At 45.7% G+C, this 25,677-nt stretch overlaps 1 protein-coding gene across 1 annotated transcript in view; it reads left to right on the top strand.

Moving 5' to 3' along the window:
• The first annotated feature begins 1,093 nt into the window (after window positions 1-1,093).
• Window positions 1,094-25,677, top strand: part of LOC144770809 (D(2)-like dopamine receptor) — a 160,269-nt gene continuing 135,685 nt past the window's right edge. Inside the window, exon 1 of the mRNA XM_078655576.1 lies at window positions 1,094-1,399. Coding sequence (XP_078511702.1) covers window positions 1,094-1,399 — 306 coding nt within the window. The remainder of the gene's footprint in view (window positions 1,400-25,677) is intronic.

Genomic DNA, 25,677 nt, shown 5'->3' with positions numbered 1-25,677 from the left:
AAAAGGCATTGATTCCTATGGGCCTTTAGGCCCATAGGAATCAATGTAGTGCCATTCCTTAATTGCGATTCGCAATTAAGGAATCGCAATTTCCGAAAATGAAGAAATCCTAAAAACTTTTAGGATTTCTTGATGCATAGGATTTTGCAATTCCTAAATTGCGATTCCTTCATTTTCGCAATTTAGGAATTACAAAATCCTACAATGATGTATGTGGCCGTTAGTGTAATGGGCTGGGGTGGGGGCAATTGCCAGCTCCACCAGACTGCTTTTAGGAATGACTACCCTGCATACATTATACATGGCGCAGGTCTAATATGACGCAGACCTCTACAAACTGACGCATTGGACCCAACGCATCAGTTTGTAAATATGGAGCCGTGTGGAGCAGTTATTGCACACCAGGCTGATAATTATCTCACAACTCGTAATTCTAATCCCTGTGCAAGCAGGTGCTGGCACCTGGTTGTATGTAGCTACTTGGAATTATGGTCTATGGGGATCTACAGAGAAAGACTGTGTTAATGATCTAATAGGCTATATTTGTGATTCTTATCCTGTGGTCAATGGACCCCTGGGTTCTGCAATCCTTACTAAGGTGGTCTGCGACTGCTTACAAAATTAAATAATTTTAAATTACAATTAAAAATTTTAAATATTTGTTTGCGAATTCAATATTTCATTATTTGTGTATTTTAATGGTGAATGCTTGTATCTGTATTTTTGTGTGGTATTTTCAGATGCAAATCATCAAACTGCTTAGGCCTGGTTCAGCTCTTTCAAGGAACGTGAGTCAGTGGGGTCCCCAGAATCTAATAACTATTCAGTGAGAGTCCCTGCATTCATGTAACGATTATGTGGAGGTTTTTTTGGGGAGGGGCACAGAAGTCAAAAGGTTGAGAACTACGGGCCTAGATTGCATCCTTTGTTTTTGCAAGGAATGGTTGTTTTAATAATAGTTTTGGTTCCTCTGTGTGCATGACAATACTGAAATGCATTGGCTGTTCCAAGATGGTGGTCAACAGTGTATCTTAATATTTTCTCAACTCTTTTGAGTACAGGTCATTACTGAGATGGCACTGGACGCCCCAAGATGGATTCCATCAACATAGTGATCCAAAACAGTAGCCATGATTGGATCAGCAACCTCACCCTGGTGGCAGCAAATGAGACTGGAGGCCAACCACCATCAGTATGGAACACCCGCCACATATACAACTTCTATGCTATGCTTCTGGTGCTGCTAATCTTCCTCATCGTCTTTGGAAACATGTTAGTGTGCATGGCCGTTTCCCGGGAGAAAGCCCTTCAGACGACGACCAACTACCTCATAGTCAGCCTGGCAGTGGCCGATCTGTTGGTGGCAACACTGGTGATGCCCTGGGTGGTGTACCTGGAGGTAGGTACTGATGGGGGCTCCACTGGTGACTGGTATGCAGGAGGTAGGTAAGGAAGTGGGCTGCTCTAGGGGGTTGCATCCCAGAAGGTAGGCAAGGGACAGGCTCTTGGGGATCAGTCTCCTTGGAGGGAGATACAGGAGCAGGCTCTAGTGGTGGGTGGTGTCCTTGAAGGTAGATACAGGAGTGGGGTTGTGGTGTGTAGTGTCCTTGGAGGTAGATGTAGGAGCAGGCTCTTGTGGTGGGTTGTGAATTTGGAGGTAGATACAGTAGCTGGCTCAGTTGGTGGGTGGTGTACTTGAAGGTAGATATAGGAGCAGGATCTTGTGGTGGGTGGTGCCCTTGATGGTATATACAGGAGTGGGCTCTTGGGGTTGGTCATGTTCTTGGGGGTGTATATTTAGGAGTGGGTTCTTGTGGTGGGTGGTGTCCTTGGAGGTAGACACAGGAGTGGGCTCTTGTGGTGGCTGGTGTCCATGGATGTAAATACATGGGGCAGCCTCTTGTCAGAGGTGGTTTCCTTAAAGGTAGATGCAGGAGCTGGCTCTTGTGGTGGGTGGTGTCCTCGGATGTAGATATGGGAGCTGGTTCTTGTGGTGAGCGGTGTCCATGGAAGTCAATATAGGAGCAAACTCTTTTGGGTGGGTGGTATCCTTGAAGGTAGATACAGGAGCAGGCTCTTGTGATGGGTGGTATCCTTGAAGGTAGATACAGGAGCAGGCTCTTGGGGTGGGTGGTGTCCTTGGAGGTAGATACTGGAGCAGACTCTTGGAGTGGGTGCGGTTCCTGGAGGTAGATACAGGAGCAGGCTCTTGGGGTGGGTGATGTCCTTGAAGGTAGATACCGGAGCAGGCTCTTGGGGTGGGTGATGTCCTTGAAGGTAGATACCGGAGCAGGCTCTTGGGGTGGGTGGTGTCCTTGGAGGTAGATACAGGAGCAGGCTATTGAGGTGGGTGGTGTCCTTGAAGGTAGATACCGGAGCAGGCTCTTGTGGTGGGTGGTGTCCTTGAAGGTATATGCAAGAGCAGGCTCTTGTGGTGGGTGGTGTCCTTGATGTAGATACAGGAGCAGGCTCTTGTGATGGGTGGTATCCTTGAAGGTAGATACAGGAGCAGGCTCTTGGGGTGGGTGGTGTCCTTGGAGGTAGATACTGGAGCAGACTCTTGGAGTGGGTGCGGTTCCTGGAGGTAGATACAGGAGCAGGCTCTTGTGGTGGGTGGCATCCTTGAGGTAGATACAAGAGCAGGCTCTTGTGGTGGGTGGTGTCCTTGAAGGTAGGTACAGGAGCAGGCTCTTGTGATGGGTAGTGTCCTTGGAGGTCGAGACAGGCGCAGATTTTTGTGGTGGGTGGTATCCTTAGAGGTAGATACAGGAGCAGGCTCTTGTGGTGGGTGGCATCCTTGAAGGTAGATACAGGAGCAGGCTCTTGTGATGGGCGGTGTCCTTGAAGGTAGGTACAGGAGCAGGCTCTTGTGATGGGTGGTGTCCTTGAAAGTCGATACAGGAGCAGATTTTTGTGGTGGGTGGTATCCTTAGAGGTAGATACAGGAGCAGGCTCTTGTGATGGGTGGTATCCTTGAAGGTAGATACAGGAGCTTGCTCTTGGGGTGGGTGGTGTCCTTGGAGGTAGATACTGGAGCAGACTCTTGGAGTGGGTGGTGTCCTTGAAGGTATATGCAAGAGCAGGCTCTTGTGGTGGTTGGTGTCGTTGATGTAGATACAGGAGCAGGCTCTTGTGATGGGTGGTGTCCTTGAAGGTAGGTACAGGAGCAGGCTCTTGTGATGGGTGGTGTCCTTGAAAGTCGATACAGGAGCATATTTTTGTGGTGGGTGGTATCCTTAGAGGTAGATACAGGAGCAGGCTCTTGTGGTGGGTGGTATCCTTAGAGGTAGATACAGGAGCAGGCTCTTGTGGTGGGTGGCACCCTTGAGGTAGATACAAGAGCAGGCTCTTGTGGTGGGTGGTGTCCTTGAAGGTAGGTACAGGAGCAGGCTCTTGTGATGGGTGGTGTCCTTGAAAGTCGATACAGGAGCATATTTTTGTGGTGGGTGGTATCCTTAGAGGTAGATACAGGAGCAGGCTCTTGTGGTGGGTGGCATCCTTGAGGTAGATACAAGAGCAGGCTCTTGTGGTGGGTGGTGTCCTTGAAGGTAGATACAGGAGCAGGCTCTTGTGATGGGTGGTGTCCTTGAAGGTAGGTACAGGAGCATGCTCTTGTGATGGGTAGTGTCCTTGGAGGTCGATACAGGAGCAGACTCTTGTGGTGGGTGGTGTCCTTGTAAGTAGATACAGAACCAGTCTTGTGGTGGGTGGTGACCTTGGAGGTAGATATAGGAGCGGGGTTGGGTGGGTGATATCATGGAGGTAGATACAGGAACGGGCTTTAATGATGGGTGGTGTCCTTCCAGGGAGATAATTTAACACTCTCTTAACTTTTTTGATTATTTAATTTTCCATATTTGTAGCCACTTGTAGTGAGTGTGACCCCAAAATGCAGTGGAATGGTACATATATGTAAAATATGGTGCCGGGTAATAAATATCACAAAAGGAAATCTTCATAGCTTATTGAACAACATAAAGTATTCAAGCTGTTTTTATGGGGCCAATCTGGAGAGACTGAGGAGGTGAAATGTGAATTCCTTGCGGTGATAGTGAGTGAGGTGGTGGGTGTTGAGTTCCTTCAGGAATTCTTGTAACTGCTGGATGCTTGGAGAGATGAGGTATCTCATGCTGGAGGCTCCGTCAATACATGGAGAAGACCTTTCCCCTTGGTATCATAAATAACACATTTGTCTGAGAAGTGCGTCGAGATAATGAAAAAGAAGCTTGTCTACCAAGCAGAGAGCTACAGAGCATACATAGGTATTCAGAGAGACATAGAAGTGAGTTACCAGTGGCATCATATTTAGTCCTGAAGATATGAGGGAGCAGCAGGGCTACACAGTGATATATTACCAGGCAGATATAGTAGCTATGGTGTTAAGAACATAATGTATGTGCTCTTGACCCGAGCGCTAAAAGTTCAGCAGGCAAGTAGTGCATTGTACTAAACAACATTCGTAGATAAAGGGTAAAAGCGGCATTATAAATTAGCAAGGTGGAGAGATCATTGAAAAAAAACAGTCGGAAGGCATTCAGAAAGGCCTGGACGATCAATTGATAAGAGATAGAATTTCTATCTTTACAGGCAGAAGTGCAATAGCTGAGATGGGTGGTAGGACAGATATACAATAACTTGAGAAGTAGAGATGGGTGGTGGGATAGATATACAATAACCTGAGAAGTAGAGGTGGATGGTAGGATATGTATACCATAACCTGAGAAGTAGAGATGGGTGGTAGGATAGAAAAACAATAACTTGAGAAGTAGAGGTGGGATAGCCTAATTACCCTGACTTTATTTTTCTAGGTGACTTTAATTTTCACATGAAAAATACCACCGACCCAGACACAGTAGTGCTTCTCGATCAGATGGCCAGTGTAGGTCTACACCAACTGGTCAAAGACACGACTCACGTTGCGAGTCACTGTCTAGATGGGATTTTTACTGACAACCCTCATCTAAGTTGGACCAGTTCTCTCCCTCTACCCTGGTCTAATCATAATGCCGTCCTCTTTGAAATTTCACTGCCACAAAGGCCACACTCCAAATACTCTGGGGAATCTTTTATTAGTCCACCCTGGAATAAAATAGAAGTGAATCAGCTAAAATCTCGCCTTTTAGAAACCCCTCCTAAATTGTCTACAGACCTGGATTCAGCTGTAGCGAATTACCACTCTTGGCTGGATTCAGCTACGACAAAATTGGCCCGCCAACAAACAGTTGACGCCTTAGACACATCCCCTCAGAACATTGGTTCAACAACACGCTCAGAGCCCAGACACAACTCTGTCGTAAACTCGAGAGGATATGGACTCAATGACAACACACTCACTAAAAGCAAATACAAAGAATCCCTTCAGGTGTATAAGAACCTTATCCTTAGGAAGAAGGCTGCTTATTTCACCTAGAACATTAGAGTGGCCAACAGATGCCCTAAAACGTTATGCACCACAGTGAAAAACCTGTCCAAACTTCCAGTCCCACAAGATACCTCTGCCTGTCAGGAGTTTTGCAACTCCCTAGCAAAAACACAAGGTCAATGATGTTTATGATACATTTTTACATCAGACTAATGGCTCGGCACAGAATCCCATCGAACTAAGTAGAATGCAACCTACAGCTGGAGTAACGTCCTCTACTCTGTCCTCTTTCACTGCCTTGACCAAAGAACAGACGACTAGAATAATTGGCGCAATTAGTTCAGGTTCCCCTTCCAATCCTGCCCCCCAAAATGTTACACCCATCAAACAAAAACTATAGCAAACCCTCTTACAGCTATTTTTAACGCCATGTTTACATCTGGCAGCTTCCCAGTGGAGTGGAAGAAAGCCTCCATACTCTCTCTACTATAAAAACAAAACACTCTGGACACCAAGGACACCTTTAATTATAGGCCTATATCCAGACTTCCCTTTCCTTCAAAGGTGATTGAAAAGGCCATTCACTTGGAAATGTCCTCCTTCACCACTCAAAATAGAATTTTGATCCCCTCTCAGTTTGGATTTTGTGCTCATCACAGGACAGAATTGGCATTTGTCACAGCCACCGAGGAGCTCAGGCAGACACTGGATGGTGGGGGCAGCGCTGCCCTTATCCTTCTGGATTTATCAGCATCTATTGATACACAGCTGCTGGTGGACCATTTGGCCTCCATCGGGATCAGGGATAGGGCGCTCTCCCTGCTAGGCTCCTTTCTGTCTGAGCGATCTCAGATGGTCGCAGTGGGCAACTATGTGTCATCCTTGTTTTCAATGCCATGTAGTATCCCTCAGGGATCTTCCTTGAGCCCTACACTTTTTTTTTTTTTTTTTTTGGGTTCAAACTGCTTTATTGCATATTGTTACAGTACACAGCTTCCAGTGCCTACAACCCGGAGGCCGGCAGCATCGTATATTGGTTGAACGAACCTCGCTAATGAAACACAGCCATTTGTACCGGCATCCCGGAGGCCCGGCGGCATAAACCAGTGTCTGTCTAGGAGCGCCAGCCAGCATACGGGATGAAAAGGAGATGGAATGAAGGATGCAATGCAGTAGAACAGGGTTTTGTTTTTTGTAACTATCCCCAACGTCTGAACAACCCCAATAGCACAGGTCAAGTAGTAAGGTGGTCTGTGAGTTACAGCAGTCTCGTGGTGGGTACAACACCAGTGTTGCTTTAACCATTTGTGTACTGTGGCCGGTCGGCATCACAAGGGAAAACAGGTCAGTCTATGTCTTCTGGGCCCGCCTGTGGGACATGGGGAGGCTCGCATATGTGACCCCTGAATTTGTTCCAGCCGGACCAGATTTCTCCCCATTTGCGGGGGCACCCCCTTGTTGTGTAAACAGTTTTTTCTTGTAGCATACACCAATCCATATCGCTTTGCCAGTCCTGCAGAGTAGGTGGATTGGGGGCTCCCCATGGTCTTGCAATATTTCTTTTAGCCACCATCTGCCCCAGGGTGACCCAGGTCCTCCCCCTCGATGACAGGTCCGTGGGCTCCCAGATGTTCAGGAGACAGTGCTTAGCCTCAGGACGAATCTCTACCTCCCAGACCTCCTGCATACACTGTACCACCCTCCTCCAGTATCTTTGCACTTGTGGACACTCCCACAGTATGTGGAAGAAGGTGCCCACCCTTCCGCAGCCCCTTTTACAGTGCCCATCACCTCCCCTCCCTATTTCTGCTAGCCTGGTACATGAGAAGTAAACTCTGTGGAGGAATTTCAGCTGGACCAACCGTAATCGGGCCGAGATAGCCACCTCTCTGGGTGATGTGAGAGCATAGGACCACTCCTCCTCATCTATCTCCAGCCCGTCTGCCACCCATTTTTCTTTCAGGGGGAGGAGAGTGTCAGGGGGGTTATTAATCAGTTTCTTGTATGTAAGGGAGATGGCATGTTCTGGGATATGCCCGTCTACCAGCCTGTCCTCTAGTGGTGAGGCCTGAGGTATGGGAGTGCCCGGTGGAATGTTAGCCAGAAGGGAGTGTCGCACCTGTCGGTACCGGTAGTGTTCAGTGTGTGCTAGGTCGTGTATCGCTTGCAGGTGCGCGAACTCGTGTACTCCCGTTGGCCCCAAAGATCCCTAATTTGTGAGATGCCTAGCAGGTCCCAGCTGCGGAACCCTCTAGTGCGTCTCAAAGAACCGAGTTTTTCAGAGGCCCACAGAGGCGTCGACATGGTGAGGGTGTCTGACCAGCCTAGTTGTTTCTGTGCAATGTGCCACACTTGTACCGAGTGTTGGGTCGGGCCTGTGAGTTGGTGTCTACCCGGTTTGGAGTAAAGGGCAACCTCGTAGTTCCCCCCAGGAAGGAGCCATCTATCCATATCGTACCCGGGGTCCCCCCGTCACTGTATGTCCCCTGGTTAATCGCCGCTAGGTGTGCTGCCCAATAGTATTTACGGATGTCAGGGAGGGCAATCCCACCATCGTACCACCCCAGAGTAAGTTTGCGCAGTGCGATTCTGGGCACCCCCGCCCACAGTAGGTCCCGCTGCGCCGCTTCTACTGCAGTGAAGTATGAGTTGGGAACGAGTTCAGGATAATTCTGCAATGCGTATAAAAACCTCGGCAGCGCCACCATCTTAAAGAGGGCTGCGCGGCCCAAGAGGGACAAAGGGAGTTTCTGCCAGGATTTAGCATCTCGTTGGAGTCGCTTGAGGGGCGGGAGTAGGTTGCGTTCGTACCTCATCGTCTTGTCCGTGGAGACAAAGACACCCAGGTACTGGAAGCCGTCGGTGGCCAGTGCTAGAGGGCAGGTGGCGGGGAGCCTCAGGGGTTCGCCACGCAGAACATAGAGGAGGGATTTACTCCAATTAATCCGAAACCCGGAGTTCCTCCCGAAACTCGTGAGGATGTCGAGCGCCGCCATGATAGATCTACGAGGTCTAGACAGGTACAGAAGGATGTCATCGGCGTAAAGGGAGATTTTGTCCTCCCATCCTTCAGTCCAGGCTATACCTTTAAGGTAGACATCCTGACGTATCCAGGCCGCAAGGGGCTCAAGGGAGAGCGCGAAGAGGAGGGGAGAGAGAGGACAGCCCTGTCTAGTCCCTTTCCCAAGGGTGAAGACTTCTGATGCTTTCCCGTTCACCACCACCTGGGCCAATGGCTCAGTGTATAGGAGGCGCACCCAAGATATGAAGTGTGGTCCAAAGCCCAGTTTTCGCAGCACTGCTATCATGTAGGGCCATTCTAGGGTGTCAAACGCCATGGTGGCGTCAAGGGAGACCACCACTGCGTCCTCCTGCAGCCTGTGCCGCTGTCCGAGTACCCCATTAAGGCGGCGAATGTTTAGCGCCGTGTTTCGGTGGGGCATGAATCCTGCAACGTCTTGGCCAGGATTTTGGGCTCCGCGTTGAGCAGCGATATCGGCCTGTAGGAGGCACAGGACTCTCTGGGCTTTCCCTCCTTTGGTATCGCCACTATCGTCGCTAGACGCTGGTCCCGTGGCAAGATTCCTTTTTGCCGACTCTCCTCGAACATAGGCTTTAAGTGTTTGCTGAGGGTTTCTGGCTGCAGTTTGAAGAGTTCTATTGGGAGGCCGTTAGGTCCTAAGGCTTTACCCGGTCGGCGGTCAATAATTGCACGCTGTAGCTTGGATGCTTCAAGCGGGCGGTCAAGGGCTTCTCAGTCTTCGTCGGACAGGCAGGGCATACGGATGTCCGTCAAGAGGGCCATGGAGTCCTCCTCTGGACGATCAGATTCCTGGCTATATACCTGCTGGTAGTGGCGTGCAAACTCCGCCACTATTTCCTGGGGTTCCGTTACCACGGTCCCAGGGGCCGTGAGGAGCTCCGGGACCACTCTTTTGGCCTGCTGCTTCTTTTCGAGCCAGGCTATTAGTTTTCCGGCTTTGTCCCCCTGATCGTATATCCGTCCCATCTTGTGTCTGGTGACCGTCTGAGCTTCCTGCGTGACCAGATCCCTGTATTCAGCCGCTTTAAGCCGCAGCCTATGAAGTGCGTCAGGCGTCCCAGTGTCGCTGGCCTCCTTCTCCAGGAACGCCAGATCTGTTTCAACTGTGGTGATTTGTCGTTCTCTATCCCTCCGCCTACCTGCTATGGTCGACAGCGCTTCCCCCCTGAGTACCGTTTTAAAGGCCTCCCATAGGGTGACTGGGGAGTCCACGGACCCTACATTATTATTGAAGTAGTGGATGATGGATTTAGTGAGGGCCTTCCTAGTCTCCTCGGCCTTCAGGTGCCAGGCGCTGATCGGTGTAATGCAACCCTCACGTCGGGCCCCAAAGGTTAAGTGCGTGAAAATAGGTGAGTGGTCAGATATACCTCGCGCTAGATGGGTGGCTTCATGTACCGTCATGTCGTGGTGCAGTAGGGTGAGGATGTAGTCAAGGCGGGAGAATGTGCGATGTGGGCCAGAGAAGAAAGTGAATTGGCTGTCTGCCGGGTGGAGCAGTCTCCAGACGTCGGTGAGCCCAAAGGCGTCCAGAAAGTCAGCTAGCCATGTCGGCCCATTTGGTGTGTCCCTGGGGGGATGTCTGTCTAGGGCTCCGGATATTACCGCATTATAGTCTCCCCCCAATATCAAATGCCCGTCAGGGAGGGAGAGTAGCGTGGTACCTAGGTCAGCATACGCTCTGGTTTGGAGGCCCGGTGGGATGTAGACTGAGAGCAGGTTTAGGCGGCGGCCTTCCCATCTGCCTGATAACACCGCAAAGCGGCCCAGTGGATCTGACTCGATGTGGTCTATGTGGATGGGTAGTGAACGACGCAGTAGTATCCCCACTCCCCTGGAACCTGAAGTGAAGCCTGAATGAACTGCAAGGATATATCCACACCTATTGAGGGCCTGCCACGTGTTCCCCAAGAGGTGCGTTTCCTGCAATAATACTGCGTCCGGCTGATACCTCCTGAGGAACTGTAGGACTATAGTACGTTTGAGTCTGTCCCCTAGCCCATTAACGTTCCAGCTTAGAACTTTGAGACTTTTTTCCCACCTATTAGCCATAACCGTTGCCTTGTGGAGGAACTTGTGTCCGTGACCTGGTGCATAAGTCGAGACTTACTGTAAGAGCTACACTTGACCGTACAACCTTCCCAACTCCCCTCCCCCCCAATCACCCCCCCAACAGTCATGTTGAATGCAGACATTATCACATTTCATAAATCGGAGGCCCACAGTCCCCATCCCACCCCACTGAAATCCCCCACCTGTTGAACAATCCCCCCACCTTGCTCCCTGCTCAGTAGGTTTCGAACTACCCACACCCCCAATTAGCAGAGCGCCTGTCGCCCAGCCCCACCCCGGAGAGAAAAAAAAACTGCTTCCCTCCCGAGGAAAACTCTGTTAGTGAGCACGTGTGCCAGACCCAACTCCAGCCGCCGTGTCTGTGTCCCCAAAAGTATAAGTCCCTCAGGTTGACCGCCTTGCACGGATCTGTTCAAGAGTACAACAGTCATGGAGGAATGCGCCCGCCTCCCACCTTAGGAGCCCAGAGTCTTACCATTGTGGGCACTCGTGTAGGTCCATTCAACGCAGCATGATTCCGCATGGCAAGACCTCAACGTGCTGTGTCGTCGTGAGGGGAGTCCCAACGGGGAATATTCGATCTGGAGCGCCATGACCGCTGACTCCTTTCAGCCTCTGCTGAATTTTCCGCCGCCGACCCTGGGGATGGTGCTCCCGGTTCCCTCCAGTTGTCACGGTTCTGTGCTGCCGGCGCTTCTGGCGCCAGCCCGTCGAGCCATTCCTGGACCGCCTCCGGTGAGGTGAAGAATCTCGATTTGCCCCCCGATATAACCTTGAGTTTCGCAGGGTAGAACATCATGTACTTGATGCCACGTTCCCGAAGTGCCGCTTTCACCCCCGTATATGAGCGTCGATCTTGTTGAACCTGCATTGTAAAGTCTGGGAAGAACCGGACCGTGGTTCCCTCGTACTGCAGGTCACCCTGTTGCCTGGCAGCTTGGAGAATGACATCGCGGTCTCGGTAGTTTAGGACCATGGCGATTATTGTTCGCGGCGGGCTCCCAGGCTTAGGCTTGGGGACCAGGGCCCGAAGGGCCCGCTCAATAGTGAAGAACTTGGAGAGTCTCTTGGGTCGCAGGTGGTTGAGGATCAGGTCCTCTAGAAACAGCTCCGCACTGTGCGCCTCTGAATCCTCCGGCACACCTACGACACCTATATTGCTTCGTCTGGCCCTCCCCTCCTGGTCTTCAAGCCGCATGGCCATGAGGCGGTGTTGGTGGACCAGTTCATTTACCCGTCCTTCCAGTCGTTTCGAGGAGGCCCGGAGTTCCCCGATGTCCGCCTCATTGGTCTTGGACCTCTCGGTGGTCTTACCGAGGTCAGTGCGCAGCAGGTTTACCTCAATCGTAATTTTGTCCATTTTCGATTCGAGCGTGGTGCCCAGTGTTTGTATGGCGGCCATTATGGAGGTCAGTGAGGGCTCCACCGCGCCCTTGGCACCCCCTCCTTGCGCTCCGGACTGTGCAGGGCCAGTCGCCACCGCATATTTGTCAAGTTTGTTTGTTTGGGTCGGTAGTCCCGACTTAGGCCTCATCTTTGACTTTGGCTCCAACTCCGCGGTCCCACAACACTGTCCTGTGGCCGATAAGTTTCGCACCCCCCTGCGCAGCAAGTCGGCTCAGGCCGGGGGGTGAGCAGTTACTTGATGTGGAGGACCCTCCTGACAGGTAGGTGTCCACTCGCCGTCCGGGCCCGCGCCGTTGGTCCCGGGAACAGGCCCCGCACTGCAGCGATTCGCAACACGCCCCCGACGGTCAGCACTCCTCAGGACGCCCCCCGGTGGTGCTCACAGGTTGGCCATTAGGGTCAAAGTTATCAGCTCCTCCGCTCGGCGTTCAGGGGCCGCACCCCGCTCCCTCAGCAGCCCTGGCGCTCACCTCAGCACGGGCGCCGGCCGCGAGTGACGGGATTGCAGGGGGTCCTCGTTGGCCTGGCGATCGGTCCACCGGCGTCGCCGCAGGTCTGTACCCGCTCTTCAGCCCACCCGGGCCCTCCGCCACCTCGTCCCACCAGGCACAGGGGACCGGACCTGCCCAGTCCGGCGCCGCTCTCCTCTGGGATGCCAAGGCTGGTCTTTCCGGCGGCCGCGAGGTAGGCCGCAAGCCGGGGCCTCAATTTTGGCGGCGCCGGCCCTGGGATCCAAGTCACGATCTCGAGGCAGCCGCCGCGATCGATGTGTCGGCGTTCCGTCCCTGTGCGGAGGCCGGACTCCGCTCCAAGCCCAGAACTGCAGCACTACACCTGAGGGGGCTGGCGCGCTAGGTTACGGGCGCCCCAGCAAGGATCAGGCTAGCGGATTTTATGGGGACAACAGTCGTCCCGGCAGAGCTCGGCGACTAGGCAGCCATCTTCGTTGTCTCCTGGCCACGCCCCTCGAGCCCTACACTTTTAATCTTTACATCACCCCTTTGGCCAAACTGATAAAAAACGACGGATTTACCCTAGTATCGTACGCAGACGATGCTCAGATAATTGTTTCTGTGAGCGGCCTATCCAGTTCTACAGCCAGCAGTTTTCACGACTGTATGAGCCATATTGAGAACTGGATGACAGACAATTGTCTGAAACTTAACTCCTCCAAAACGAAGGTCCTTTTTTTCAGCAACAACCCTCTCATCTGGACAAACAGCTGGTGGCCTGTACTAGAGAGCTCTAGTACAGGCTCTCTACCTGTACTAGAGCTAAAAGCTAAAAATCTAGGAGTCATTTTGGACACCAAGTTGCCCTGTGAAGCACAGATCGACTCCACCACTTCTGCTGGCTTCTTTATCTTTAAAATTCTTAGGAAAATTCTTCCTTCAATTCCGTTAGAACTCAGGAAAACCGTGGTATATGCATTGATATCATCAAGATTGTGCTACTGTTATGCTCTGTTCACCAGCGCTTCAAAGCGCAGCAAACAAACACTACAGATAGTACAAAATGCTGCTGCCAGAGTACTCCTAGGAATTTTTTCTCCCATTTTCTTTACAGAGACCGGATTCAGGTCATCTTTTTTGATATATTTCTGCTTCCCTCGGGCCAGCTCATGCCCTGAAGCTAAAACTACCAGTGGATTTTTACTGCTAGTTTTTAGGACTATAGGCAATTTACACTTAGAAACTGAGCTTTTTTCTAGTAGGGGCCATTAGAAGGTCCTGATGAGTAAGCAGTAGGGGACTGCTTACGAAACATGTAGACCAGGTAGTAGCTAATTGTTCTACCTCAAAACCCCCTTCTTAACGTCCCCAGCTAGGGAAGTGAATAAATTGTTTTTTTCCACTAGCCAGAGGATTTTTAGCTTTTTTTAATTCCCACACATTACTAGGTCCCTACACTTCACTGACACCACCCACCTTGCACTGTCACATAGCCTTTGTCACCATACTAGTGCTCCCGCGTAGTTCGTCAGGTCGTAGCACGCCCCGCCCCGTAGAGGGACGGGAAGACCCCAATGATGAAGCATGACACTAAAGGATTTTTTTAGTGTGTGAGGGGTATTTTAACAAGCACATTGTGCTCTCATCTTTACCACCCAAAGAGAGAGTTAATTAATTTTTCACCACCCACAAAAACAAATATAAAAAATTTAATTCACCACACATTGATAGAATCTCTTTGTTTATGCATATCGAATTGGAGGGTGATTCTGTCAAAACCTCTTCACTTCCTCTATTGTTTTGGGAGTACTCCTAGGAATCCCCAAACTTGACTCTGTAACCACAGCCTTGTCTCACCTTCACTGGTTGCCTGTAGCAAAGTGGATCCAGTTTAAATCTCTCTGCATAGCCTTCAAATCCCTGGACAATCTGGGGCCAATTCAGCCGGCAAATCATCTTAAACCATACGCCCCTGCAAGACCCCTTAGGCCAGCGAGCTTGGGAATCTGGTTGTCCCGAGAGTAAAAAGAGACAGGTGGGGAGGTAAGAGCTTTACCACCACAACAGCAAAACTGTGGAACTATCTACCAGCCTCACTCAAGAAAGAGACAAACCTACTAAAGTTTAGAAAGGGTCTACAAACGTGGCTTTTTAAGGAATAATCCTAACCCTCTTGAGTGAAATCTGCATGTGCTAAAGAGTAGCGCTTAGACACCTGAGGGTATTGTTGCGCTTTACAAATGTATCATCATTATCATATACAATAACTTGAGAAGTAGAGATGGGTGGCGGGATAGATATACAATAACTTGAGAAGCTGAGATGGGTGGTAGGATAAATATACATTAACTAGAGAAGTAGAGATGAGTGGTAGGATAGATATATAGAATAACTTGAGAAGTAGAGATAGGTGGTGGGATAGATATACAGTAACTTGAGAAGCAGAGATGGCTGGTAGGAAAAATATACAGTAACTAGAGAAGTAGAGATGGGTGGTGGGATAGATATATAGAATAACTTGAGAAGTAGAGATGGGTGGTAAGATAGATAGACAGTAACTTGAGAAGTAGAGATGGGAGTAAGATAGATAGACAGTAACTTCAGAAGTATAGATGGGTGGTAGGATAGACACTCAATAACTTGTGAAGTACAGATGGGTGGTAGGATAGATATACAATAACTTGAGAAGCAGAGATGGGTGACAAGATAGATATTTCGTCATTTTAGAAGTAGAGATGGGTGGTAGAATAGATGTATAGAATACCTTGAGAAGTAGAGTTGGGTGGTAAGATAGATATACAGTAGCTTGAGAAGTAGAGATGGGTGATAGGATAGATATACAATCACTTGAGAAGTAGAGATGGTGGTAGGATACACATTCAATAACTTAAGAAGTACAGATGGGTGGTAGGATAGATACACAAAAACTTGAGAAGTGAAAATGGGTGGTAGGATAGATATAGAATAACTTGAGAAGTAGGGATGGGTGGTTGGAGAGATATAGCATAGCTTGAGAAGTAGAGATGGGTGGTAGGATAGACATACAATCTCTTTAGAAGCAGAGATGGGTGGTAGGATGGATATACAATAACTTGAGAAGTAGAGATGGTTGGTAAGATATATATGCAATAAATTGAGAAATAGAGATGGGTGATCCGATACATATACAATAACATGAGAAGTAAAGAAGGGTGGTGGGATAGATATACAAGAAATTGAGAAGTAGAGATGGGTGGTAAGATATATATACAATAAATTGAGAAGTAGAGATGGGTGGTAAGATATATATACAATAAATTGAGAAGTAGAGATGGGTGGTGGGATAGATATACAATGACTTGAGAAGGAGAGTGCTGCACTGGACCACTGGTGTGCAGCCAGCCACCTGCAGATGTTTCCCAAGAAAAGGTTCCTAGATTAAAAAATTCGAAGAGAGATTATTCTTGTTATTGAGGGGGTGGAGCTTTGCTGGAGAAAGGTCTATGGACTGTGGCCTTCTTCTGTGGCACTGCAGTGTAGAGAGATAGTCTGCCTCAGCAGCACAAGGAATGCGAAGCTGCAGCTCTTGATCGCTTCTAGGTGAGGTTGCTGGTACTTGTATGCGTGAGGCCTTGAATGTGAGCCTTGCAGATGTGGTGGAGCATGCCTGAAGCGGCAGCCATATTAGGTAGGCAAAAGCAGGAGTGATATGGATGTCTCTTTTTTTTGTTCTGCTCAGAAACCTGAAAGCAGTACATAGACCAGCCTTAAATGGGGCAAGTCTGTTATTCCGAAGGCCAGAGAGGAGGCCAGAGCTACAGCCAAGTTAGGATATTACTCTGGCCATAAGCGGCTAGTCTCAGCTCCGAAGGGCAGCTAATGTGTTTTACCTTCTAGAGTTTTCGAGGATGCGATCTAGATGACTTAACTACTGCTTGGAGTTGCCCTTCAGTTAAATCAGGAAAGAAAGCAAGTGATTTTACTCTGATAGCTAGTAGGGAGCGTTATCTGCAGTCTTGAAGATTTGAAGCCGGAATAGTTTGCTTCATAGATCCAGTGTCCTAGCAAGAAGAAGGCATTAGGTGTTCGTGTTCCATCCATTTGTGGATGCAAGGCAGAGAAGCTTTAATCTTGGAGAAGGGTTCAGGAGACCCTAATTCAAGGCAGATTTAGGTCTCATCGGTGTACTGATAACATTAGACACAAAGTGCCTCATTTATGAGGCCTTCCGTCACTTTTACGCCGCCGGTGCGTCACTTTTTGTGACGCACCAGCAGCGTAAAAAATGTGCCTTGTAGCACCATATTTACAAAGTGACGCATCTAGGTAGATGCGTCACTTTGTAAACCCCTCCCGACATTATAGAAAGTACAGAAATGCACCGTACTGCTGAAATAAAGCGCCAGCACAGGTAGAAAGGACAGGAATGCACCGTACTGCTGAAATACAGCGCCAGCGCAGGAAGAAAGGACAGGCATGCACCGTACTGCTGAAATAAAGCGCCAGCGCAGGTAGAAAGGACAGGAATGCACCGTACTGCTGAAATCCAGCGCATGCGCAGGGAGAAAGGACAGGAATGCACCGTACTGCTGAAATACAGCGCCAGCACAGGTAGAAAGGACAGGCATGCACCGTACTGCTGAAATACAGCGCCAGCGCAGGGAGAAGGACAGGAATGCACCATACTGCTGAAATACAGCGCCAGCGCAGGAAGAAAGGACAGGCATGCACCGTACTGCTGAAATACAGCGCATTCGCAGGGAGAAAGGACAGGAATGCACCGTACTGCTGAAATACAGCGCCAGCGCAGGGAGAAGGACAGGAATGCACCGCACTGCTGAAATACAGGGCCAGCACAGGGAGAAAGGACAGGCATGCACCGTACTGCTGAAATACAGTGCCAGCGCAGGGAGAAAGGACAGGCAGGCACCGTACTGCTGAAATACAGCGCATGCGCAGGGGAGCGCAGCAAGGTCGCATGCTGTGCTGCCCTGCGTCACAATTCTCGTAAATATAGCCCATAGTGTCCCTGAGGGCTGCTAGCAAATAAGGTAACAGAAGCAACCGGAAATTGCAGCGCTAAAACGAAATAATGAAAATTAATATATGAAGCACTACATAAAATGAATTAATATTACTTCTGCATGGGGTAAAGGCAGTATACAGCTGAATCATGACAAAGAAACTGGGAAGCAAAGCTTTATTACTGAATAGTAAAAGCCTGTGTTACAATCATGACTGCTGGTGCATGCAGTGAATTCTAATTATTGGATAGTGTAAGTGGCCGCCTCTGACATCACAAAACAACTGGAACTGCTTTGCTATGAACATTAGCATTTCTCCTGTCCCTGCATTTGTGTCATCCATTGAGATGCAGGGGCATTGCACATCTCTACTGCTCACTCTGTTGGTACACTCAGGGGCTCATTTGTGGGAATTGGCGCAGGGCAGGGCTGCAAGTCTTCTTGTGGCGCTGCCCTACGCCAATGTGAAAGGGCAAGAATACAACGCATTTATGAAACATGGTGAATTCCTGTCCTTTCCCCCTGCGCTGGTGCTATTTTGGCAGCCTTCCTGCACAAAAACAATCCAGAGAGGTGTTTCCTCTTTCTATGTGAGCTGCAGAATGCAGCACACCTGGAAAAAGGAATAAACCAGGAGAAATAAAAACATTTCTCCTCCTTATGCCTGCTCAACATGGGAAAATGTATCTCACCAGCTGCACAAGGGGCTTGTAAATAAGACTCTTATAAATAAGCCCCTCATTGTGTTTGAGGCTTAGTATTTATAGTGGCTGCTGAAGTGCTTCCTATCCAGTGCTTGCAGTGCTGCTGCCTGCTCTCTGCCTTTAAGGGTAAAGGCATTTTCCAGAGTTGGAGGTGGGTGGCCTTCAGTTGTCCGCTGCATGGCAAGGACTATGGCCAACCCGCCCATGGGTAGCTGAACCCACATGCAGGAGCACAAGGATCTGTGGTGGTGCTGTCGGAGCACCGGCTCCCACTGAGGTGCAGCAAGACCATGGATCGCCCAATTTGGTTTTTTAATGTTGGCCTCCTGAGGTGGGGAGGGGGGAATCTCCCCAAGAGCTAGGGGTCCAGGGTATCCCACCCTAACCCTTTCATGTTTTTTAATTTATTTTTCAGGAATAGCAGCCGCAACATTTCTCCTCATGTTGTGAAAAGCCAATCACAATGTGGAACCAGCCAATCAGAACATTTAAAAAAAACCAGATTGACATCAAATCACAAAAGTACACTTTTTGAGTGAAGATCTAGCTTTCTGCAAAATCTGGTGTAATTCAGTCCAGCGTTTTTTTCTGATTTATTGTCTCCTTTTCCCTATGGGAAGTGCATGGGTATACAAACTGTTTTGGAACACCCCCCCTTTTTTCTCAGCCCCCACTTAAAGGATGACCCTGAAACTTTCCAGAAATGAGCAGAGTTGGATAAAAAATAATTTTTTAACTTTTAAAGATTGGCAAAACTGCATGAAAGTTATGAGTAAAATAAAAAATGCTCATCCCATGGAAACTCTGAGTCACATAACTACACAGTGGTGATATATATATATATATCTATCTATCTATATATATATATATATATATAGATAGATAGATATATATATATATAGATATATATGTATATATAGATAGATATATATATATATATAGATATATATATATATATATATATATATTAGCTACTGGGAGTCACCGGTAGGTAGTTATAGTTAGGGCCTAGTTTTCATAGGAAAGCATTTTTTGACTTGCTTATAACTGTAGGGTCGTTTCATGAAGTGTAATGAAATTTTCACAAAAGAAGTGCCTTACTGTATCTAGTTGGCATGCACATTTTCGGGGTTATCTGTCAAGTGGAGGCCAAAAAAAAGGGGGGAAGGTCAAAAAATTGTGTTTTCAATGTTACTTCCCATAAAGATTTTTGACACAACTATGGACCAAAGCACTGAGTGGAATTACACAAAATTTGACAGAAAACTACATCTTGGTCCAGAAAGCGTCCTTTTTATGATTTGGTCTCAAGACCCGGCTGTACTGTACAATAGGGGCTGGAACGTAAAGGGGACCTGAGGAAGTTTGTTGGACTTCATTTGACACCGTGAAAACTCCATTTCATCACCGCGCCTTTACCCTGAATATTGTGTTCCTTCTCCAAGCAATACTCACCAGAAGCGGTGGCTTCTAGGAGTCGAAGTTTCACCTGAGCCACTATGGAAGAATGACCATGTGACTTTGGGGTGGAACTCACTAACCTTCCAATGAGGTTTACGCAGGACACATAAAAGACGTGGGTGGAGTGAAAGCGCGGTAGCAGCGGCAACTGAGGAAGGCTATGACGCCGAAATGCATCTTGTCTTGCTGTCCTGAATAAACGGCTCCCAAAGTTCCCCTGAGTGGCCTCTCCTCCTTTCCTGCTGGAGGGGTGTTTGGTGTGGATTGATCCAGCGGCCTATAGAAAATATGTCATAAACAACGCTACCCAATTTCATAACCTATAAACAAAATTCTATACTAAATATGGACCCATTTATAAACCTGACATATTTGGGCCTACTGAATCAGGTGGTCAGATTAAATCTATATACACATTATTTACAAACTATATACAATTTATACAACTGCGAAAGAAATGTTGTCATTAGAATAAAACTTAACCATTTAAACGACCACCATTTGGCGACGTGATCTAGCTAATAGTAACCTACACTTCTGAATAACCAAGACCAGCTTGTTTGTCAAAAGTAAGATTTTATTTACTAAATTATGGTATATAAGTTGATAGTTTTATAAATGAATTTTATTTGCAATAAAGCAAGCATGATAGTAAAGAAATATGAGAAAATACAATTTAAGCAAGTAAATCAAATTTAAAGTGAATATTTAAAGTTTAGCATTTCTAAAACCTAAGTCCCTAACTAAGCTAAATAGATAGAATTTAAAGAAAAGTTCTTTGAGGATTCTTACGTGCTCCACGCAAAGTCCAACAGCACATCACCCTCATCGGAAAGTCAGAAAGCAGCAGCCAGCCCATCCCTAGGGACATGATTTTTTTTACCTTTCTATGCTAACTAAACTACGCAAAGGAAAGTTTTCAGAAATCTTCGACGTCCCATTGGCTGAGAGTGACAAGTGACATGTCACCCAGTTTTCAAAAAGTTCCACTAAATCATATTTCTTAGAGACCATTGTCTCTTCCACGTGAAGCCAGAAGCTTCCTCATATTGCAACAAATGTATAAAGTCATTCTCGCAGCGTCCATTGACTTTCATTAGACTTCCGCGGATGCCAAGTTAAGGCTGACAAAATGTTCACTTTTGACCTTGGCCATGTCCGACAGAATGATGACAGCACATTAGTTTTTGCTTTGTGAACGCAGCTTTTGACGAATTATTTATTTCAGAATGGGCGTCTCGTGACTTTCTGCAGAATTACATGTCAGCTCTTTTCTGCGACTCAAGTGACTAGGCCCAAAAGCAGGCAACTTATGATTTCTAATATAAAACAAACACAAGAAAAGTATTAATGTAAGAAATAATGTAGATTCTGTATCCACCCCTTGGTTGACTAATTAATTAACCCACCCGATTAATCAAATGTTACCTAGCCAATGCAAACAAATAAAGCAGCGTTTATATCTACCAGTCTCCGTTATTCCATGAGACCCATATGCACCTAGAATAGTAGAAATGACATCACACAGACAAGGAAAAGCAAAACAAGCACATGCTTCTTTTAAGTTTTCAGCAGTTAGTAATGACAAAAACGAAAACAATAAATTATTTTATTATTTTGCACGAACAAAAAGATGCAACAATTATGCACGTTTATGAGCACACATGTTAGTCCCCCCATGTGTAAAGTTTAATCTAAGTTGTATTAGCACAACATATCACAAATCATTAATATTTTTATTCATGTTATGGAAATGTGACTTCGCGAGTTTAAACAAAATTTTGTTTTCTATCTCGCTCCATCAACTCCCTCATCTGGTGATTAACAAATCACCACACCAGCACTCAAAATTTTGGTAAATTAAATTTCTAAGAAATCGATTCAAATTTATTTGTATTAGTAAACCTAAAAATCTGTTTCTGCATAATCTTTGCAATTAGCATAACGCTCTCTATGTAATTCCTGTAATTCGATCTCCCTTTCTTCTTCTTTTCTGAGTTTATAGATTCTTTTCTTTTCTTTCAACTGTTTCTTTCTTTTATGTAACAAACAACCTAATTTTGTCAAAATAAAAATGAATACTATTATAATCAAAGGTGCCAGAATCTTGCCAAGAATTGAACTTCCGATGTTATGAAACCAGTTTTTAATTGCTTGAAACCTTTTTGAAAGTTTCCCTGTAAAATCATCTTCTTCTAAAGGAATTATTTCTGAATGCATTTGTGTAATATTCTTAATATACATTTCAATATTCTTACTCTCATCAGGTATATATGTACAGCAATGTTGAACATGTAAAATGCCACAGACTCCTCCCTCTTTTGCTAGGAGTATGTCTAAAGCAAGGCGGTCTTGAATTACCATAGATCTAATTGCAATAACTTCAACATTTACTAATTGAAACCCATCAGCTGTGTCGGTTGATAATCTATCAACTATAGTGGACAATTTTCTGATTCTCCCTGCATTTAGGGTTATACCAACAAAAGGTATTACAGCTTGAAAAATATCTCCCAGAACTTCAGTAAAAGTTTCTCTTTTAGCTCTATTTACATAATTATGAATTTTAAACAATCCTTCTGAATCTCTGTCAACATGAAACACTTTAGGAAAAACAATTCCCACATAACAAGTTCCATACCAATGGTCTGGAAGGTTGTAGTAGGCTTTGTCACCACAAACAAAATAAATCCCAGGAAAGATAGGATCTTTTCCACCTTTAAATCCCCAACCTCCCAAAATCTGATAAGTATCTTCACAGTTACTCGCACCTACAAAATAATTATCAAAAAGTGTATTATCTCTTCTAATGCAAAGTTTTCCACTAACTGGTTTGTCTATGTGAATTGCAATATTTTCAAGCATTTTGCCATTTAATTTCTCATCCTCTTTCTGCCAGAAGGCTGACTTAGTCTGCTTGACTAATTCATTCCTCTTATAAATTGCTCTTCTCTCCTCAACCATATTCAAAAATTTCTTTCCTTCAGCACTTAATTTACATGTTAGATTATTCTTGTAAGCATACTCGTATGTGAGTTCATTAGTAACAAGGAAAAATTCTCTCATTTGTTTTGCTTTCTTATGCTTATTTAAAACATTATCAATCTTAATATTTGCGAAAATTTCATCATAATTTGAATAGTAATATTCTAAACGTCCAGTTTGATAAAATAAACTAGTTAATACACTACATGTTACAGCATAAGTGAGAGGAAGCATATTATATGTTACTCCCTCAGAAACAGAAGCAGGTAACTTAACGCAGACGTAACAGTCTTTTGCATCCATTACCTTAACATATTCACTCAATAGCTTTGTGAAAGTATTACTTGAAAAGTCACCAATTGATTTATCTTGATGAATGTTAGGCTGATGATCAATGACTTTTGCAGACACACTATGTTTAGTTTGGCTAACCAGAGCTTTGCTTGTTATGTTAACTTTGTGTAATTCTCTATTCATTTCTAAAGGAATAATCACAGCTAGTACCAACCAGAGCAGAACCAAAATGAGCAGACATACCAGAGTCATCTTACAGCATCTTTTAAAAACAGAACATTTTGAAGTGTTCTCCTTAACATAAGGCATTTTTGGTTAGTTTTAGCCTCAAAAATAAAAATAAATTTTAAAATTCTAAATTTATATTTACACCCCCCTTTTAAAATATATTTTTCTTTTTCTTTTAAAACCCTAAACAAGATTTCTTCGACCTTATGTCATACATAAGTTTTCTTCAACTAACAGTTTTTCTTCAACCTTGTGTCAACTAACAAATTTTCTTCAGCCTTTTGCCAATTTAATATTCCTGTACTTTAATCATTGTCACTAATTTCTTGGATTTCGTTTTCTTCTTCACTACTATCATATATGTCAATAACAGGTGGAATTACTAAGTAAGTCCACTCAGGAGACTTGTATTTTTGGTTTGGTCTTATTATTCTCTTCCCTTTTCTCGATATCACTTCAATTTTTCTTCCAACTCCAACTTCTTTTCCAGGACTCTTTTGACTACTGATTTCTTCAACTTGTTCTATTGGTTTCTTGATCAATCTCACTCTCAATCTTCCACCTGGCCAGTAGTCTGCTTTTCTCACGTACTTCTTCTTTGGTTCAGAATTATTTGATTCTGACTTCCAAGTCCTTTTCTTTCCGTTTTCACTTTCACCTTCCACGTCACTTTCTTCAGTTTCGTAGTCTGAAATTTCAATTGACTCAGGAACTTCTCTATTCGGCAATTTCACTCCTTCAGGAACACTTTGTCTTCCATCACTGGTACTCGGTAATTCGTTCTCTTCCTCTTCCTCAATTACCTCTAACTTCCCAGATTTCGGATTTCTGTTCCTTACTTCAGAGTTTGTTCTCTGCCTTTCGATACTCTCCTGGTCTGAAATTTCTTTTTGTTCAGCTTCTTTGTCTTCAATGGAGACAACCGAATCTTCAGTTATCTTTCCTTTTAACAGATTCTCTTCACCTTCAGAATCTATTTCAATGATTTCTAAGTCTTTTCTTGTTACATTTCCATTCACAGGCACAGTTTCCAGATGTCGACTTTCTTGTCGATCTTCAGAATCTGGAATTATTTCACCTTCTGTTCTGTCTTCTGCTTCAGAATCAGAATCATCTGTGGTATCACTTTCAACATCAGAACTCTCAGGAGTTGGTACTGGAATAGTATGACTAGGATGTATCCAACGTTTCAATCCTCTGCACTTTACAGCATTAGTAGTGATCAAGATTATCTGCCTAGGTTTCTGCCATCTAGGAGCTAGACAATTTCTTCTCCGATGTACTTTCGTTCTGACCCAATCGCCAGGTCTCAGATCATGAGTCAAAACCTTTTCATTTGATTGAGCTTCAGTTCCCACCTGATTAGACACAGAAGTTACCATATCAGATAACCTTTTACAGTAATCCAAAATTGCACTGTCATTTATGCTCAATAGTTTACCTACAGGTACAAAAGCTTGCCTCATAACTCTTCCCATTAAAATTTCATGAGGACTCAAACCTGTCTTTTTATCTGGTGTACTTCTTAATGACATCAAAACAAGTGGAAGAGCATCTGTCCACTTTATACCTGTCTCAAGACACATTTTTCCAATTCTGTTTTTGATTGTTCCATTTATTTGTTCAACTACTCCTGATGCCTCTGGTCTGTATGCACAGTGTATTTTCTGCTCAATGCTCAAAGCTTCGCAAATTAACTTCATCAGTTTGTTATCAAAATGGCTTCCTCCATCACTCTCAATAGTGACTGGAAAACCGTACCTTGGGATGATTTCTCTGAGCATTAGTTTTGCCACTGTAATTGAATCACAATGTCGTGTAGGAAAAGCTTCTACCCATCTCGAAAATAAGCAAACAATTACAAGTACATATTTCAAACAATTGTGTAAGGGCATTTCAATGAAATCCATTTGTAATCTGGTAAAGGGACCACCTTCTCGACCAATTATTCCTGTCCCCACCACTGATTTTCTGTTTGGATTCATTTGTTGGCATGACAAACACCTTTGACAAAAAGATTCAGCAATAGTTCTAAACTTGGTATTAAACCATGTTTCTCTGAAAAGTCTGACCATAGAATCTCTTCCTAGATGTGCTGGACCATGATATAATCTGGCCATGTCAGCAATCAAACAGTTTGGTAAAACTACTCTGCCATCTTTGTAAACCCACACTCCATCTTCTTCACGTGGTCTACAATCTGATCTTAACCATAAGTCTTTTTCTTCATCTTCTGCTTCATTTTGTAAATCTCTAATCTCATGCCATGTTTCTACAACAGTTGTTAGCATTAATGAATTTGAATCAGTTTCTTTACTCCTCTCCCGATTGTATGAATAATTTTTCCTTGCGCAGTACTTTGCTGTTTCATCTGCGAAGGCATTTCCTTTGGAAATATAATCAGTTCCTCTAGTGTGCGCTGCACATTTAACAATGGCGATTTCTTTTGGCAATTGTATTGCTTCAATTAATCTCCTAATGAAAACTGCATTTTTAATTGGTGATCCTGCTGATGTCATGTATCCTCTCTGTGACCAGAGTTGTCCATAATCATGCACAACTCCGTACCCATACTGACTATCCGTAATGATGGTAGTTCTTATATCCTTTGATATTTCACATGCACGAATTAAAGCAATCAATTCAGCCACTTGTGCTGAACGAA

The sequence above is a fragment of the Lissotriton helveticus genome, chromosome 7, assembly GCF_964261635.1.
Source record: "Lissotriton helveticus chromosome 7, aLisHel1.1, whole genome shotgun sequence".
In the NCBI taxonomy this organism is placed as follows: Eukaryota; Metazoa; Chordata; class Amphibia; order Caudata; family Salamandridae; genus Lissotriton; species Lissotriton helveticus.
This window is presented reverse-complemented; position numbering and strand designations above follow the sequence as displayed.